The 20,596-nt window shown below is 39.6% G+C and overlaps 1 protein-coding gene across 4 annotated transcripts in view; it reads left to right on the forward strand.

Annotated features, from left to right (window-relative positions):
- Manba (mannosidase beta) overlaps nt 1-20,596 on the forward strand; it is a 91,854-nt gene that overhangs the window by 51,583 nt on the left and 19,675 nt on the right. For all 4 annotated transcript variants that reach the window (XM_006970338.4, XM_042279974.2, XM_076575032.1 and 1 more), the window contains 6 exons: nt 2,868-3,019; nt 5,569-5,686; nt 7,529-7,615; nt 12,520-12,687; nt 14,598-14,816; nt 17,691-17,855. In XM_006970338.4, the coding sequence (XP_006970400.1) occupies nt 2,868-3,019; nt 5,569-5,686; nt 7,529-7,615; nt 12,520-12,687; nt 14,598-14,816; nt 17,691-17,855 (909 nt within the window). The remainder of the gene's footprint in view (nt 1-2,867; nt 3,020-5,568; nt 5,687-7,528; nt 7,616-12,519; nt 12,688-14,597; nt 14,817-17,690; nt 17,856-20,596) is intronic.

Here is a 20,596-nt window from a genome sequence, read left to right on the forward strand (position 1 = left end):
GGCATGGGCTTTTGAAACCTCAAAGCCCACTCCCGGTAACATACCTCCTCCAGCAAGGCCACACTTCCCAATCCTTCCCAAACAGTTCTACCAACTAGGGACTAAGCCTTCAAATATATGAGCCTATAGGAACCATTCTTCTTCAAACCACTACAGGGGTTTATAAAAATGAATATATTCTCTGTTTGCCAAGGATTTTCTCATGTGAGATCTTCATCTCTTTTCTTGTTAATGGGTGAAGATGAAGGAAGCGGTGACTCCCAGCGGGTTTGGAGGTACTGCCATGACTCCTACTAAGGCAATTGCCATGCCACCCACCTCTGCTGCTGTAACATCTGTGCAGATGTTAGCACAGAATTTACACGGCTATCCTGAGGATCAAAAATCATCTTGTGCTTTCAATAGTTCAATACTTGCTATATTTTAGTGCCAAAAATTTATATAGTGTGCCCAGAGAGTCACCCATTTGTAAAGCAAAGTACCTTCAGATAGCCTGTCAACCCATTCTGTCTCTTGCAGCTAAATCTTTTAATTAGCTAGGGTGTTGTGCATTGCCAAGAGGGAGGTGGTGAGATTCCGTTCACTATTGTTTCTTCCTGTAGGCATACAGCAATACCGACTGCTTGCTTGTTTCTCAGCTAATAGATACACTTCTCCAGCCAGTGCATCATGTCCACACTGTGAAAACTTTGATGCATTCTTGGTTCATCAATCCTTGACTTTTAAAGGCCTTATTATGTCTATGTTTAAAATTTGATTTCTTTTTCTTTATACCATGAATAATTGGCTATAGAACGGCACAACTGTACCATAATATTTTTGTGCGTGTGTGGTATATGAAGTATTGCTCTATTGATCTCTTTCAGACAAAGTCTCTTGCTAAACCTAGAGCTCAATGATTTGTCAAAATTAGCTGGCCAGTCAGTCTTAGGGATCCTCCTGTCTCTACTTTCTTAACGCTAGGATTATAGACACATGCTGGGATTACAGGGGTGCACTGCCATACTGATTTTCTTGACATAGATGCTGGGGATCCTCCAAGTTCAGATCTTCATGACAAGCACATAACCCACTGAACCATCTCCCCAGCCCCCACAAACATTCTATCCATCCATCTACCTACCTACCTGTCTATTTACTTACTTACTTATAGTGAAAGTATCTACCTACTTATTTATACTGAAAGTAGATTTATAAAGGAAAACTGAGAATGAGCACCCAAAGGAAGAATACCCCATAAATATTTTTTCCAAGATGTTACATTTGCATTAGGTATAATAAATTATTGACTCCTGAAAAGTCAAGGGAAAGATGCCTTTTACCAAAATTCCATTTCTTATTTATAGTTACACCCGGTGCCTCTTATTTGTCATTTTTAAGTTTCAGCATTTTTAGTTGTAGGCTATGCAGCTGTAGATTGAGAACTGAAGTGTTCTTTTCTTTAGAACAAGTTGCTTGCAGCCCAGTCTGGCTTCAAACTTGGTACACAGATTAGGATGACCTTTAACTGCTGTTCCCACTGCTTCCAGCGCCTGAGTTCTGGAATCATAGATGTGCGCCACCACACCTAGCCTTATGAGACACGGGAATCTAGCCCAGGGCTTCTGCACAATAGGCAGGCAGGCTTTCAGTGGCGCCACATCTAGAGCCTGAGAATTTGTCTTCCAATCACATTTTTGCAATTCATCCTTAGAGAAGGAAAAATTTTTATAAATGTCCTTTTACAATGAGCTAAAATATTACTTAACTCTAAAGCAAATTTGATTATGATTAAAAATTAATCTAAATTAAAAATATCAGGTATCACTGTGAATCAAATTAATGAATATAACTTAGCTTTATATTTTTGTGTAGATTGCTGGGAAGACATTAGGGTTCAAAGTAAGGATGTATTGAACAGTAGTGAGGTTACAGAGTTCAGAGCAGATGGCCAATGATAAGCTCCTAGGTTCTCAGGAAAACTATAGAGAACAAACTGAGTCTCTTGTTTTGTTTTTGACACAGGGTCTCACTATATATCCCAGGCTAGGCTAGTCTTGAACTTTTTTTCCCTCCTATCTCTACCTCCTGAAAGCAGATTATAGTGTACAGTCCATTCCCAGCCTATAAATTAATCTTTTATTTTTATTTCTTTATGAAGTAAGTTTCCACTGTGTAGCTCTGCCTGGGCTAAAATTCACCAGGCTGGCTTCAAACTCACAGAGATCTGCCTGCCTCTGCCTCCAGAGCACAAGGAATAAGGTGCATGCCCGCAGGCCCTGCCTAAATTGGTCTATTAAAATCCTACTTTTTCAGCCAGGAATGGTGGAGCATACCTTTAATCCCAGCATTAAGGAGCACAGGTTAGTGGCTCTTTGTGAGTTTGAGTTACTCTCTGTGAATTTGGGGCCAGCCTGGTCTATAAGAGTGAATTTCAGGCGAGCCAGAGCTACATAGTGAGACCCTGTCTTGAAAAACCAATCAACCAACCAAATCAACCAGACAAACAAACAAGAAATCACCACCAACAATTACAACAAAAATACTTTTTAGTTCTTCCAGCCTCTACCTTAGAAGCAGATCATCCAGAACACACAGACTGAATCTTTTATCTGCTGTTGATGATGTCATCATACATCACATGTCTCTGGAAAGTACCGCTATCTTTCCAGGTAGTGAGTGGGAGGAGGCAAATGCTGTCTCAGTTTTACTTCGACGCTAGGTGGGGCCTATAGGAGCATGTGGTCATGTTTAGCTGGGTGCTGGGGATCTGAACTCAGGTCTTTGTGCTTGTGAGCCATCTTTCCAAACCCACAATTTCCTTTTTGAGGAACCAGTTTGCTTACACTTCTAAGTTGACATTCAATATTTATTTCTTTTCATGGCAGGTTTATTTCAGGACAGTGCAACTTATAGAAGAGCCCATAGAAGGGTCTTCTGGCCGGAGTTTCTACTTCAAAATTAATGGACTTCCTATATTTTTGAAAGGCTCAAACTGGATCCCAGCTGACTCATTCCAGGATAAAGTTACTTCCGAACGGTGAGTGGTGGCTTCTTTGCCCATCCTTCCCCCACCTCTCTGCAATGCCACTAAGCTCCAAGTTCAAAGTTCCTCACATCTGTTTCTTTCACTCCAGGTAGAAGGAGCTGAGGCTAGTGCAGAATGATAGCATGATGGAGATTTCAGGATAGACAAGATTGTTTTCAATCATTTGTTCTCCCTCTTGAGATCCAGTTTTACAGCTAGCTGGTCTGAGATTGTTAAAGACATCCTATTAATTTCTTACAAAACTATTATTATATGTTTTCTCTGGAGAAAAAAAGAAGTGACAAATTGATATTTGGACTAATTAGTCTCAAAAAATTTAAATCTAGCTTGTTGTTGTTTTTCAAAGAATACATTAAATAATTTTGAGCATAATTTTGGGATAAGGGCCTACATTTACTTTTTTATGCTAAGATATTCTACTTGAAAAAACTTTTTTATGTATGATGTGTGTGTGGAGGTTGTGCTCATGTGTATGTGTAGGCTCACATGCAAGCCACATGCCTGTGAAAGTGAGAGGATGTCTTTCTTTTTTTTTGTATTTTATGTGCATTGGTGTTTTGCCTGCATGTATGTCTGTGTGAGGGTGTTAGATTCCCTGGAACAGGAGTTACAGACAGTTGTGAGCTGCCATGTGGGTGCTGGGAATTGATTCCAAGTCCTCTGGAAAAGCAACTAGTGTTCTTTTTTTTTAAGATTTATTTATTTATTATGTATACAGAGGAGGGTGCCAGATCTCATTACAGATGGTTGTGAGCCACCATGTGGGTGCTGGGAATTGAACCCAGGACCTCTGGAAGAGCAGCAGCCAGTGTTCTCAACCTCTGAGCCATCTCTCCAGCCCCCGAGAGGATGTCTTAGTTAGGGTTTTATTGCTGTGGTAAAACACCATGACCAAGAACAATATGGGGAGGAAAGAGTTTATCTGGCTTACATTTTCACATCACTGTTCATCACTAAAGGAAGTCAGCACCAGAACTCAAACAGGCCAGGAACGTGGAGGTAGAGCTGATACAAAGGTCACAGAGGAGTGCTGCTTCCTGGCTTACTCTCTATGGCTTGCTCAGTGTGCTCTCTTACAGCGCCCAGGACCACCAGCCTAGGGATGGCACCATCCACCATGGTCTGGGCCCTCCCCCATCCATCACTAATTAAGAAAATGTCCTACAGCCTCCTACCTTATGGAGGCATCTTCTTAACCGAGGCTCCCTCCTCTCTGATAACTGTAGCTTGTGTCAAGTTGACTATCCAACACAGATAGTCAAGTTGACTATCCAACACAGAGGACAACCTTGGGTGTCAGTCCTCACCATCCAACTTACCTGAGAGGGTTTCTACGTCATTCACCACTGTATGTGACAAGCTGTCTAGTCCAAGAGCTTCTGGGGATTCTGTTTTCACCTCTCATCTTGTTATAGGAGCCCTGGAATTACAGTTGTGTGCTGTAGAAAAACCCAGCTTTGTGTGGTGCTGGGGATTCGAACTTAGATCTTTATGCTTGTACAGCAAACACTTTACCCATCTCACCAATCCTTTTTCTACTTCGCTAAAGAACTAAAAAATTCTTGGTGGGAGGGGAAAATGTAAAAATATAAGAGTACACAAAGTAGTCTGTCTGTCTGGAGAACAAGTCTGAAGACCAGAGGACAATGTGAAGACATGAGGATTCTGGGTAACAAAATTTTCTGATGGACAAAACCAAGGGGAGATAGATAATTCAAAATGATGTTAATTCACTTCAATAGTAACCTTTTACTATCAACAGCTATCCTACAACACCATGCCATATACCTTAAACACACACATAATTATATGCATATATATAATATTGTATATAATATTATATATACACAATTGTATATATATAATAAAACAAAACAAAAACATGGAAGTTCTTTATCTGGAAGATAACTACAAGTGTTTTTTTGAAGGTTTTGAAAATAGAACTTACAAGTTAATACACTTTTCTGTGCATAGAGTGTCTATACTGTCCTTCTTCCTTTGTGTGTGTATGTGTGTATGTATTCAGGGGAGGTGCATGCATGTGGTGGCTAGAGGTTGATGTTCTCACTCATCTCCTCCCTCCCTGCTCTTTGAGACAGGGTCTCTTGCTGAACCTGGAGCTTACTGATTGGCTAGATTTCAGGCGTGTGCCTGCCCACCCCGCTGCTTAGATGAGCGTTTGGACTCAAACCCAGGTCCTCATGTTTGTGGGTCAGATACTTGACTTTCTAACCCGTTTCCCCGGCCCGTGCTGCATTTTTCTACATGTCAAAACATAAAACAAAAAGTCATTTAAGAAATAGTGTAAGGTTACTGACAACTTACATAATGAGGAAATCATGCATAGCTTTTTTTTTTTTCAGTTTGTTTGCTTAATGTGGTCACAACTAGTCTCTTTGTTATTTCACCTAATTTTTTTGGCATTAATGAGAACAAAATCATTTTGATTTTAAAGTGGATTTTTCCTTTAACAGATTGAAATATTTTGCAATGGTCCCCGATTTCTGAATTAGTATTTACTTTCGCAATTCCTTCTACAGGCTGCATCGCCTTTTGCAGTCTGCTGTGGATGCTAACATGAATACTCTGCGGGTCTGGGGAGGAGGTATTTATGAGCAGGATGAATTCTATGAACTCTGCGATGAACTTGGAATAATGGTGAGTATGCGATACAGTCTTGATGTATCCATAGGTGACTCATCCCTCACTCTGATGTTGTGAGTTGATATTGCCCTTTAATACTTTGCTCAGAACAGGGAGTCATGTTCCTTATTTGTGGGTTCCTTATTCCTTCTTATCTATGTTTACTTATTTATTTATTAATTTTGGCCAAGGGATAAATGAACTATAGTTGCTAACAAATACCAGAATTTTCTACTATTTAAAAATAATAGCTATTGTATATGAATTATAGTCTAATCAGATGCATATCTACATTTCCTTCATAATTTTTCTTGTGACATATAGCTATACATAATAAAATAAAATGTTAAATCACTTAAAGAGCTCTGATGAACTCTGAAGAGAAACAAAAATAAAGTTAACCAAGAAAAAGATGTTTTCTTTTTTAGTTTTACTTATGCAAATTTTACTTTGAGGAGGACTAAGCAAGGAGATACTTCTGTCCTTTAACATCTCTTGAGAACTGAGTTCAGGAGCCCTGTGGGCATGCAGTCCTAGATAGTCAGTCATCTCACATAAAGAAGTGGAATGCTCACACAAAGCCACCCACATTCTTCCATATGCTTTATCTTATTATTGGATCACTTACAGTACTTCATAGAACATGATACATTAAACACACACACACACACACACACACACACACACAGAGTATATATGAATGCTTACGTGTATATGTATGACATGTGAATGCTTGGTGCCCTTGGAGGCTAGATGAGGGAGTCAGATTTCCTGGATCTGTAGTTAAAGGTGGGTATAAGCTGCCATGTGGTTGCTGGGAACTGAACATGAGTTCCCTGTGAGAGTAGCAAGTGAGCTTAACCCTTAAGCTATCTCTCCAGCCCTGTGAATATGATATAAATAGTTGCCATACTTATTATTTAAGGACTAATGACAAGAAGAAGAATCTGTGTATGTTTGGTATATATGATTTTGGGGGATTTTTTTCTGTATATTTTTTTGACCCATAGTTGAATCTTTGGATCCAAAACCCATGGATATTGAGGGTCAATTGTACATATTTTCAGATCTAGAAATACAGTTATCAGATATACAGAGTGCCAGAGGAGAGTTGGAATCACAGCAACAATTATAGGCATGATAGCAACCACATACTACACTGTTCATTGAATGGCAGGCATTTTTATCAGTGCTATTTTTCTCATTTTTTAGTTTGTTTTTTATTATTTTTTTCATGCCTTCATGACATAGTAACTCTTGTTCTCTGTCCCATTTACAGAGTGTAAAAGTGACCCATGAAGAGGTGTATACCTTGCCCAGTAGTTGACTATCTGTGTGTGGTAGAATCCATACTGGCAGGAAGGCAGGCTGCTTGGGGGCTTTGCTGTGTTTAGCCACTCCACACAGGCCTCCTAGGAAAGGACTTCATGGTTTCATTATTAAAGCGGGCATCTAGTAATCTTTCTGTCTGCAGAAAAAAGTTAAATCCTTTCTAAACAAACTATACTTTTAGTGGTCTGGTGTGTGTCTCGTCACTCAATGCCTGGTGAAATGGGAAAGAACAGGGAGACGAGGAAAGCCTAAAGCTTCATTTTCCTCACTCTCTCATTATAGTTCCTTCTCTGAATCCTCTTTCCTTCCTCATCTTTCCTGCCTGTTTAGCATTCTCTTGGGTTTCTAAACATTTTTTGTGTGATGCTGGGGAGTCCTTCAGTGTGTGGGCACAGTGTAAAGAGGCATTCAGATGGGTGCATTTGCAGAAGAACTTGCTTTTCCTTTATGTGAAAGATAACCCCCTAAGAGAGCATGAAGCCTTGCTTTGTGTGCGATGATGCTGCCTCTTCTTTTGTTTGATAGGTATGGCAGGACTTCATGTTTGCCTGTGCCCTTTATCCAGCTGAGAAGAGCTTCGTGGAGTCAGTGAGAGCCGAAGTGGCTTACCAGGTGTGCTATTATTATACCTTCAAGAGGAGAAAACATATGCGTCTTAGTTTTTCCTTTTGTTAAATCACTCATTTCTTTTTGTTGTTTCTACTAAATCCTACGAAAAATTGCAGTCTGGTAATTGATTTCCTGAGTGATTCACCAGTGTCATGGCTGTAATATCACCTGCTTGCTGGCAACACCCACATTTATGCCCCATCCTCCAGTCTCCGTTGAATCCCTTGGTGCAGTAACCAGCTGCCTGCTTGGTGATGTGGTCAGAGGTTTAATGGGCATTGGTGTAGTGTGTCCAAGCCACAGATTGATCACTTCCCCAATCCTGCTGCTCCTGGAGTTTTCCTCAGCAAATGAACACTACTCTAGCTCAGGACAAAGATTTAATGTGACTCTTGAATCCATGAATTGTTTTACATTCCAAATCTGCCTACTCAATGATTTTATGTGTTTATTTATTTATTTGTTGGTTTGTTTATTACACTCACTGGGACCTGAGAATCATGGATTAGGACAGGCTGACCAGTCAGTGAGCCCTGAGATTCTCCTGTCTCTGCCTCCCCAGCACCACAAATACAAATATGCTCCACTCTGCCCAGTTTTTGACATGGGTGCTGGGGATAGAACTCATGTGTAATGAGTCTTTCTCTGTCCCACCAGCCAGCTCCCAAATAATGGCACAGAGACTTCTTATTAATTTACAAAAGCTCAGCCTTAGCTTAGGCTTGTTTCTAGCTAGCTCTTATAACTTAAATTAACCCATTTATATTAATCTATGTGCTGCCACATGGCTTGTGGCTTTTACCTCTTCTCCTACATGTCCTGCTTCTTCTTTATCTGGCTGGTGACTCCCCCTTTCTTATTCCCAGAGCTCTCTCTGTCTGGAAGTCCCACCTATACCTCCTGCCTGACTATTGGCCATTTAGCTTTTTATTAAGCCAAAAACAATGACATGTGTAGTGGGTAGCCATTCCAGCTTGGTTCTGGAAGTTCCAACCCCCATTGAGACTCTGGCAACTGTCACGCCTACGAGGCGGGGCGAGGGGAGGCGCCTGGGGACCCGAGAGCTGGATGGGCGAGCGCTCGCTCTGGGAGCTCTCTCGGTGCCGGAATGCTGACCGGTGCAGATTGACTGTGCAGAGCTCCGGAGAACACCGCTGGACTGCATTACACCTTCCCCAGACCCTGCGACCTACCCATTACTTAATTTGTGAGTTACGCCATTAAATAAAATGGCTACCCACTACAGACATGTCTTTACACAGTGTAATCAAATATCTCATAACATTTCCCCTTTTTTGTCTAAATAAAAAGGAAAGGGTTTTAACTCTAATATAGTAAAACTATATGCAATAAGAACAATCAGGTAAGAATTACATTTACAATATCCAGTCCATTTGTATTTGGCAAATTTGGAGAAGTTACTCTATTATCTATCTTATCTTGATGAGTTCAAAGGTTTATACCTAAACCATTTTTTAATCATAACTTGTATTACCAACCCAAAACTATCTTTTTAGACCTGAAAACATTTTCTTAGATACACAATTTAAGCTTTTATGTTTCTCAACCTTACATATTTTATACCTCTTTTGTGAGTTTCTTTTCTGAATTTAGTAACAAGGAAAACTGTAACTATAGCTGTCTCATCTTTAACTCCTTGAGAGACTTGAGAAGAATATACTATTACCTGAGTAAACAGGAGGTATAGAGCAAACAACTTGCAAAACTATAGAAATGACAGAAACAGCTGGCTGCCTGCACAGTCACCCAAGATTCCTCTGAAACGTTGGGGCATCCATTTTTGACCTATAGGCCTAGAACATCTGGCAGACTTTTCTGTAAAGCAGGAATTTTGAAGAACTATCTTACTTTGTCTTGGCAAATTTTGGCAATTGCTTTTTTTTTTTTTTTTTTTTTATCTCCTGCTTGTCCAGTTTGGACAGTATACTATCAGCAGTCAAGGTAAGGGCAGTTTCTTTGTCACAATAAAAGCAGACTTCATATGGAGGTTCTTTGATGCCCATCATCCTTTTTTGAAGTAAATTGGTGCTATCAGGAGCAGACATATCTCACTGTCATGAAAAGCCTTAGATTATTAAAACATTTTAAATGCCATAATCTGTAGGCCTCTGAAGTTTTTGAAGATAACCTATCTATCTAAAATATATATCTCTGTATGACCTTGAAAACATACATAACATTACTATAAGTTTGATTGTTAGGTGACTAACTACTAACTTTTATTTCTTAATTATATATTACATTTTTATTTTTGGTTTTTCAAGACAGGGTTTCTCTGTGTAGCATTGTGCCTTTTCCTGGAACTCACTTGGTAGCCCAGGCTGGCCTCGAACTCACAGAGATCCGCCTGCCTCTGCCTCCTGAGTGCTGGGATTAAAGCATGTGCCACCACTGCCCAGCTATATATTACATTTTTAAATGAGCTGCATAGAAACAATACATTAAACAGGAGCAGAATATATACAGTATAACAAAAATAACTTTAAATTTGTATCAATATACAAAAATCCATACCAATATAAAATGTTTGAGACTAGTGGTTGTTCAAAAGTAGACTCAGCAATCCACCCTTTTATCTTGCCATTTATATACTATATCCTCCCTTCTTCCCTTGAGAAAGAGATCCCTGAATCTAATATCATTTGTTCAGCTTTTTTCCTGGCCATGACTGATAACAATTTGTAACCAACCCTCCCTAAATGATGACAAATACCCATAACTCACTGAATGACCAAAAACCACTCACCCCATGTTTTGGGAATGTGGGTGTTGTATTCTCTAGACTGTTTCCTGTTGTCTGGGGGGCAATGATATCTTTGGAGGACCCTGAGGAAATTGAGATAATGGTTAAGTCCTAAGAAAACTAGCCATAACATTTATTGTCTAGTCTGAAGTCCTGGCTAGAGTAATCTGTAAGGCTGGACCTTCTCAGCTAGCAGCCTTGAAATTGTTCTGAAGAAACTGCAATAGAGGCATTCTGAATAGCTGGATCATCTGGGCACCCATGTTCATTGGTGTCTGGTCCCCTTGGTCTGAAAATACACAGACTTTTAAAGGTAACATACATACCTGTACTAACACAACTATGGAATGTGTAGTATGCACAAGTCAGCTAAAGATGATTTTTTGATCTATGATTGAGTAGGTAAAAGACATCTGTCAACTTTATAAGTTTGTTTGGACTGTATAATCAAAACTTCTATTCATGCCATATGAAAGGATGGCATGTAATAACAAGTCATGAGGACTCTGTAGCCAACAAGATTTATCATGTTTCATCCAGTCTCAGAGCTGTTCCCATAGCAGGGGGATCAGTACATTTGTTACTTGTCCTGTTGTCTTTCTTGGTTTCTTTTTTCATGTTTGTAGCCAAGATTTTCAGGAGGTCTCCCCCAGTCAAATCTGATCTTCATTAATTTTGAAGAGAATAATAACTTTTTATTTCCTATGGAAACAAAGGCATAACCTCTCCCTCAATGCAACATATTTTCTATCTTCCATTTTGAAGTTGAGACATTCTTAAAATATATAGACTTGTTTAATTTAGCAGTTTCCATAATCCAATGTCTCTCAGCAGTTATTGTTCTTTGTACATTAGCATTTAAAAAAAATCAAAGCCAACAAAGCACCATACAGGATCCAGATGCCCTGTGTATTTTCCATCTTTATGTGGCTTACTCTTTTTTATATCACTTTATTTTTTTGTTTAAAGACTTTATTTTATTGTTTTTAAACTATTTATTTTTTCTATGATTATCTATACCCATTTTCTTTTCTTTCTTTAGCATCTAAGCACATTTTTAAATATCCTGTATCTTTCTAGAGGTTTGTCTGGACCTGGCTTTTCCTGATCACGTGAGGCAAATCGTAAACTGCCATGCCAACTGTCGTGTGGTCTCAGCTTAGTGCATGGTGTTGGTACATGGTGCTGGCAGCTGGCTCCAGCCCTCAGGTAGCAGCTGGGAGCCAGGTCTCTATATGCTGCAGGCTGCCTCAGAGACTGCAGGACTAGGAAGCCATGTCTGGCTCTGTGTTTATGTGTTTGGAAGCTTTTTTTTTTTTTTTTTTTTTTTAACCTTTTCCGGTCCTATGTGGGAATTTATGGCTGTCATTGGGTACCATATGTAAAGAGTTTTTCCTCTGACCCACCAGTCAGCTCCCAAATAACAACACAGAGACTCCTTCTTCTTCTTTTTTTTTTTTTTAAAGGTTTATTTATTGTGCATACAGTGTTCTGCTTGCATGTATGCCTACAGGCCAGAAGAGAGCACCAGATCTCATTATAGATGGTTGTGAGCCACCATGTGGTTGCTAGGAATTGAACTCAGGACCTCTGGAAGAGCAGTCAGTGCTCTTAACCTCTGACCCATCTCTCCAGCCCCAAGACTTCTTATTAATTATGAGAGCTTGGCATTAGCTTAGGCTTATTTTTAACTAGCTCTTATAGCTTAAATTAACCCATTTATATTAATCTACGTGCTGCCATGTGGTTCATGGCTTTACCTCTATGTCTTCATGTCCTGCTTCCTCTGTGTCTGGCTGGTGACTCCCCCTTTCTCTTCCCAGAGCTCTTTCTGTCCAGAAGTCCCACTTATACCTCCTGCCTAGCTATTGGCCATTTAGCTTTTTATTAAACCAATCACAGTGACATATCTTTACACAGTGTCATCCAATATCTTGCAGCACTCAGAAAAACCTCTCCCCATCTTTCAGAGAACTATTAAAATTGAATTTCCATAGTGCATGAGTAACCATTTTGTGAATTATCAAGTAGGCAAGAATTTCTATGTGGAAACGCAATGACTGTAATTTTATTAATCATTATAGAACTCTGAGTTCTTCTATGTTAAGTATGGGGAAATATTTTATGTTTTCTTAAATTTCAGATTAGGAGACTCAAATCTCACCCCTCAATCATCATATGGAGTGGTAATAATGAGAATGAAGTGGCACTGAGTATCAACTGGTTTCATATTAAGCACCGTGACTTGAAAACCTACATTAACGACTATGTGACCCTCTATGTGAAAAACATCAGAGAGATTGTTTTATCAGTAAGTAATGGTTTTGGTGCAGTAGAATTTAAGAAGGTGTTTTTAAGATGCATAGGTCTCAATATTGGTGTGGTAGAGGGCCTCTTTTAAGGCAGTCTTTGGAACATCATTTTAATTCAGAATATTTCATTATAATTCTCTAGCATATGAACCTGTACATGGATTATGTGTGGATTTCTTAGAAGATAAACTGTCTTGGGATTCTCCACATGTATAAGTACTTACTGTTGCAGGTTATCACACACTCTAGAGTTCATGCATAGATGCTCAAATGTTTGCTGAGTCTGTGGGTTAGATGCTTTTATGGTATGCCACCTCTACAGGTCTGTAACTGAATATGTGTACTTGTATGTGCTGATGTATATTTTGGTGTGTATTATATATGAACATCTTGGTCTATTGTATGGGGGTCATGGGAATAAGGCAGTTCTGGTGGCCAGTGGATTTTGAGATCTTCTATGGTAGTTCTCTTTGTGCCACTGTTGTGAACTAGGCATGCTGAACAGTATGTGCTAATAATCATTGGCCTTTCTTTTGTGCTGAGAGGAAGGTGGTATTTTTTTCAGTAACTATTTCTAAAGTTTGTTTGAAAAACTCTAATATTTACTAAGAAATTTAACAATTTGACCATCTTTACTATTTTGTGTCTGTAATCATAGATTTGATATATTCTGAAGCAATTTGAAAAAGGAATATATTTTTAAAAACAGTATGTGATAAGTAACATCTACGTATGCCTAGTCAATGATTTTAAGTGTGTATATTTAAAAGATTTATTTATTTTTATTTTATGAGTATTTGCTTGCATGTATACATGTGTGCCACATGTATGGCTGGTGCCTGTGGAGGACATTGGATCACCTGGGACTAGAGTTACAGGTGGTTGTGAGCCACAATGTGGGTATTGGAGAAATGGCTTACCAGTTAAGAGTACTTATTTTTCATATCTGATCAATGCAAGAAATTGATTTTACTGTTTGGGGATTTTTATTTAACAGTATAGTGATGAAGTGCTTACAATTCACAGTCCTGTCTATGTAATCTTTGGCAATTTGCTTAATATCCACTTTTCCACTTATAAAATTGAGTTAGAAAGAAGGACTGTCTCTTAGGAGCTCTTCTGGTTCCTTGTTTCAAACTTCACAAATGACTTTATTCTAGGTCCTGATGATGTTTACAGATTTCCTTGAAGATGGATATCGTTAAATGCTATTCAATAATTACTGTTGTTGTTTCCATCAAGGAATAATTATTATGATTAGTTCCTAGCGGTTCATCTTCCTCTAAACGAGCATCTAAGATCATGACCTTGAATTTCCTTCATTTTATAGATAAAACTCCCGAAGTTAAGACCTGTCCCAAGCCAGGAAGATTCTGAGTTGAGTTTTAAACCCAAGTACATTGGACTCATTAGCTTTTGTTCTTAACCTGGGTTCCTTAAATGCAGCAATTTTGTCCCTAGAGAAAATTTGTCACAACTGAAGACACTTTAGGTGAAGGGGCTCATGACACCTAGCAGGTGTTATAAGCTAGCGATGTTATTAAATGTCTCTCATGACAAGAGATTCCTCCCACTCCTGTCCATATCCAACATTAACCCAAAGGTCAGTAGTACCAAAGTTCAGAAACTGCATGGCATGATACACTGCCTGTGGGGTAAGAAAGGAGGCAAACCGTGGTTGAAAACATTGGGAAGAGGTGCCATGAGACATGGTCTCCAGTGCTTGTAATGGGAGAAGAACAAAAATGCGCAGGGCAGTGTTGACAGGAGAATGGTGACCACCCTGTTAACGTTCTCTCAGCTCTTTGGCATTTCTAAGAATTTATGGTAGTTTTTAAAAAGAAGTTAATGGTTTATAACTTACCAAATCAACGTATTATCCTTACAATCATTTTATTTCTGTGTCCAGGAAGACAAGACCCGTCCTTTTATTGTGTCCAGCCCCACCAATGGGGTCAAAACCATGGAGGAAGGTGGGATCTCTAAAGACCCTTACAGCAGCCTTTATGGTGACGTTCATTTTTATGACTATGCCAGTGACTGCTGGGATTGGCAGGTCTTCCCAAAAGCTCGATTAGTATCTGAATATGGCTACCAGTCATGGCCTTCCTTTAGCACACTGGAAAAGGTAAGCCATTCTTGATTTTCCTATGATTTACACCAGTAGACAGTGGTGCAGAGTCAGATGAGAGCAACTTCTTATTTAATTGACAGTTCAGGAAGAGGATGGAAGAAAAGAACTCTTCTTTAACATCTGGGGAGCTAAAATATTAATATTGCCATTTTGACTGGATGACTTTCCAGTATGTTTTTAGTTGTGTGCCTTCAGGAACACTTAAAAGAAGCCCATGGAAGCTTAAGCTTGACTTATATTAATTGTGAACGAAAACAACTCTAGTTGATAAAAATATTTATTTATTTATTTATTTATTTATTTATTTATTTATTTATTTATTTATTTATTATAGGCATTTACTCTTGCCACATGTGTGTGGTGGTCAGAGGACAACTCGTAGGAGCTGGTTCTCTTTCTACCATGGATGTCTGGGTGCCCAACTGTCAGGCTGAGCAGCAAGTGCCTTTTCCAGCTGGCCTATCCTGCTGACCCTGAATTGATACTTTCTATACAGCCTAATCATTTCCAGCTATTCAGAACTGCATACCCAAACATGTTAGAAGAGGTGAACAGAGTAAGCAAGTTCTGATCTGTGTTTGCCAGTTTTATTTTCTCCCTTCTCCTCCTCCTCCTCCCTCATGTCTGTCTTTTTCTTCCTGTTAGTATATCTGGTTTTCAGCATGGATACACACTCTATACCCAAAGATTTAATTTCAGAGTTGTGTGTGTTCTTTTCAAAACACCCTTAACGAGATGCAGTTCTCTTAGTCGAGAATTTGCTTATTTAATATGCACAGCTCGGTCGGTCCCCAGTGTACTTGCAAACGTGTACAACCATCCTCACAGTCTGATTTTGGAACATTCCATCACTCAGTGGCACACACCTTCAATCTCAGTACTCAGGAAGCAGAGGCAGGCGGAGCTCTGTGAGTCTGAGGGCAGCCTGGTCTACAAAGTGAGTTCAAGGATAGCCAAGGCTACACAGAGTAATTCTGTCTCAAAAAACCAGAGAGAGAGAGAGAGACAGAGAGAGAGAGAGAGAGGGATTCTGATCCCCTTAGCAATCATTCTCTATTCTCTTCTGCCCCTCCCTCCATCCCTAAGCACCACTACTCTGTGTTTGTCCATAGGTTTATGTATTTTTCACAATTAGTGTGATTAGAAGAATACATTTATGGTGTTATGAAACTGCCTTCACTTAACATGTTGCATTAGAAGGTCATTACTCCTTATTGCTGATTATGTTCTATTGGATGTATTTTCCACATTTGCTGACCCGTTTGTCCGTGGATGGACAGTTATGCTATTTCTAGCTCTTGGCTGTCATGAAGAAAGCTGTTGTGAACATTAGTGTGCCTGCTTTTGAATGAACGTTTTCAGACCTACTGGGTGGGACCCTATGAGTGCAGCTGCTGAATCATTAAATGACTCACTTTTAATGCTCAGACTTGTTTTCTGCAGTGACTGCACCAACTGATTAGCTTTCCTCCCAGCCTTTTCTGCATCCTTTCCAACACTTTTTTCAATTTAAAAAACATTTTTGTGGAAATATAGTTTTATAGAAAATTTGCATTTCTTTGATGACTGATTATTCTAAATATTTCTTTACATGCATATTGCAATTTGTATATCTTCCTTTGAGAAATGTACATGCTGTGACCCCCTTTTTAAAAAAATATTTATTATGCATAGTGTTCTGCCTGCAAGTATGACTGCAGGCCAGGAGAGGGCGCCAGATCTCATTACAGGAGGTTGTGAGCCACCATGTGGTTGCTGGGAAGTGAACTCAAGATCTCTGGAAGAACAGCCAGTGCTCTTAACTGCTGAGCCATCTCACCAGCCCCAGCTGTTACCCTAAATACAGTTCCTCATATTGTGGTGACTCCCAACCATAAAATTACTTTGTTGCTACTTCATAACTGTAATTTTGCTGCTGTTATGAACTGTAATGTAAATACTGATGTTTTCTGATGGTGTTAGTTAAGCCTGTGAAAGGGTCATTCGACGCCCCCAAAGTGGTCACAACCCATACATTGAGAACTGTTGGCCTAGGTAATTCTCAGATAAGAAATATAAACAAATTCTAAAACATTCACTATTGTAATAGCATTATTTGACTTATTTAAAACTATGACATTTTAAACAGAATATTGATTGCATTATTCAATTCTAAAAACCTAATAACAGAATTTACCTAACTAAAGGAAACAGTGTTGCAAGATACACACAGTGAAGCCAGTTGGCTGGCACTGGCTTTTGTAAGCCCAGCACTTGGGAGGCAGAAGGATCAGCATCATTTCTGCTCAGCATGACCCTAACATGTTAGAGGGTACAGGTGCTACACGGGGTCCTATCTCAGAAAACCAAATGTCAACAACAGGAAAAAGACATAAGTAATAAGTGTTTTAATAAACAAAATTGTGTTTTGCTAGGCAAGGCTTTTAAGAGAAACGCTAAAATGTAACTTTCTAGATGTGAAAGCAGATCACAGTTACAAAGTTGGATCCTTCCTTGCTGGTCCTTTACTAGTAATGAAAAAGATTTATTTATTTTTTTAATTTTTAATTTTTTTAAAGATTTATTTATTTATTATGTATACAACATGTATGACTGCAGGCCAGAAGAGGGCACCAGATCTCATTACAGATGATTGCGAGCTACCATGTGGTTGCTGGGAATTGAACTCAGGACCTCTGGAAGAGCAGTCAGTGCTCTTAACCTCTGAGCCATCTCTCCAGCCCCAATTTTTTTTTTAAATGTCTGAAATTAATGCCACAGAACAAACCTTAAGTTCTTTTCTGACATGTAGCGCACTTTCCAGGTCTGTCAGGAATGTGCATGGAAGGTTTCACTGCTAAGATCTGTAACTCTTATTTTATTCACAAGGTCTCATCTAAGGAGGACTGGTCTTACACTAGTCACTTTTCCCTTCACCGGCAGCATCACGTCAATGGTAACAACGAAATGCTCGAACAGGCTCAGCTTCACTTCAGACTCCCCCAAAGGACAGACCCCTTACTCAAATTTAAAGATACTCTCTACCTTACTCAGGTATGTCATTTTCAGCGTGGAGCTGACAGGTTCTACACTGACTTCGTAGGTTCTGTGTGGTGGGAAGTGTTCAGGTTTGCATTCTCTTGATAAAGGCTTTTGTTTTCTTCACAATACAGTCACAATACCCCATAAGACCTGCATTTAACTTTTGGCTTTGTTTCTCCTGCAAGAATAGCTTATGAAATTCTAAAACAAATTGTGTATTAAAATATTTGTTTAAGATTAGTATAAACGTTCAGCAATGAAGGCGGTAGTAGAATTTCCCTAGGTCAGAGATGCACTCACACATGATATAGTTACTCAGGTTCTGACTGTGCAGTCCGGCAATTCATGTGGAAAAGGATAGAGTTGTCCATGAAGTGTGCTGTATCAAGTGGATAGCTTTATAGGAAATTGGAAGTCCCCCCATGTATACAAATTAATTTACCACTGACCTGAGATTCAAATGTGAAGGTCTGGAGCAGAGCCATGCTTACATGCTCCAGGTCTTGGGTTTGATCCCCGAGACAAAGAAAACAACCTGAACGATGGAAGCAGTACAATAAACTCCTTGGAGAGAACACAAGACAGCATCTTCATGACTTTGAGACAGGTGAAGAGTTCTTAAAGAATGAAAACATTAACCCTGAAAGAAAATGTTGATAAATTATATTTAACCGAAACTAGTGGCTTTTGAATTTGTTTTTTTAAAGTACCACTAAGAAACTGGAAAGGACAAGCTACAGGTTGAGGACCAGTGGTTATAATTCATTTGTGTGTAGCTGGTCTGGTCTGGGTCTTCTATCACGTCTGTTGCTTACCAAATAAGTCGCATCTAATTCACACCTGGGTCTACAGTACAGCGTTACTCTATCCCCTTGAGTTTTGCCACTCAAATGACCTGTGGCACAGGAAGACAAAAGGTGCCCTTAAAGAGTCAGTTTCTGGCTGTCACCAGCTGCCCAACAACTATGCTAGGAACAGAGGAAAGCAGTAGAGGGACTCTAGGCTAGGGGGTTGGCCAAGACTGAGTTGGCCTCCCGGTACAGGTGGTTAGTGAGATGACCTGCTGGGGCGTGCCGTGCCGTTCACTCTGGTCACTCTTAGAAAGTGTTAGCTGCGAACCATAGCTTAAGAGAGCATGTCTGCGTGTGCGGCCATTTGGGACAGTTATAACTAGAGAAGAGAGGAGAATGAGGGGGGACTTTGGAATACTGGGAGAACTGAAGAGGCAGAGGAACCTACTTGTGACTTAAAGACAAAGCCAGGGAACATTCTCCATGTTTATGAAGAAGCTTGCTGCAAAGCCTTCTCAGTTCAAACTCTTGATAGTTACAAAATTTGGCTATAGATGTAACCAACCGTCTTATTAAATAAGAAACACAGAAACAATGTAAAAAAGAAAGCCAAGAAGTCAGAGCTCAGAGCTAAAATCTCACCCTTCCTCCTGCTGTCCCAGCTTCGCGAAAAGAGAGACCTACTTCCTGTCGGTTCGTTTTTTTATAGTATGTTGTTCTGCCTTCTCATTGGTTGTAAACCCAAACACATGGCTGCCTTGTCACTGTCTGAATGTACAGCCCCCTAGGTCTTAAAGGCATATGTCTCCAATGCTGACTGTATCCCTGAACACACAGAGATCTTATGGGATTAAAGGCGTGTGCCACCACCGCCACACTCTTGCTATGGCTCTAATAGCTCTGACCCTGAACACACAGATATCTATGGGATTAAAGGCGTGTGCCACCACCGCCACACTCTTGCTATGGCTCTAATAGCTCTGACCCCCAGACAACTTTATTTATTAACATACAATCAAAATAATATTTCAGTACAATTAGATTACCACCACATTTGGCCAACTAATAGTGTCTTGAAAAGTGACGTGGCACATATCCTGTTCTTCTGAACCTTATGGGTGACTAATAAGAACAAACAGTGGGAGAATAGAGAGGATGAATCAGAGAAAGAATTAATCTATCTTTCTTCCTTCCTTTATTCCTTCCCTCTCTCCCTTCCTTCCTAGCATTTAAACAAATTTAAATGAAAATTGTATATAAGATTATTCAATTCCTAAGTCTCCCTAATTGGTGTCTCCTTGTATTTGTCCTGTTCCTTTCTTACCTGGTGAGGCTTGGCTTTCAGTTCTAGGATTTAAATTTTTTTATTATTTATTTATTATGCAATTTTTGTTTGGTTTTAGCCTGGTGATGACCACCTTCCTGGGCAAGTGCTCCCAGGGACAGGGAAGACGGAGGAGCAGGGAGTGTAGGGAGAAAGGTGGAGGCAAGAGAGGAAAGAGAAAAATAACAGATTAATTTTGTTGAGATCCCATCTAGTTTAGAATTAGGAAGCATCAAGGTGAGTGAGAGGAAGTCCAATTCTGAGCCAAGGCTTAGCTGGCTACTAACGCTAAGTACTCAGACAAAGGCATCTCACTAAAACCCACTAAAATTAGAAAAACTAATTTCTTAACTCTAAACAAGGTGCTCGTCTGCCTTGATTAGAGTCTTCTTTACACTTAGATTTCAACATAAACTATTTCTGCTTGCTTACTCAACACACTCTGTGTGAGAGTTGCCCAAGCTGATAATACAAGCAGTGTGTACTCTTTCATGTTGCAGTGGACTGTTTCATCATGGAAACAGAGCACACTGCATATAGTTTTCATGTTAAAGGACACTTACGTTGTTTCTAGCTGGAGGCTGTTATGAGCAACGTTGCTATGAACAGTGTTTTCGATGACTCTTAATAGACAAGTG

This window comes from Peromyscus maniculatus, chromosome 6, assembly GCF_049852395.1.
Source record: "Peromyscus maniculatus bairdii isolate BWxNUB_F1_BW_parent chromosome 6, HU_Pman_BW_mat_3.1, whole genome shotgun sequence".
Taxonomy (NCBI): Eukaryota; Metazoa; Chordata; class Mammalia; order Rodentia; family Cricetidae; genus Peromyscus; species Peromyscus maniculatus.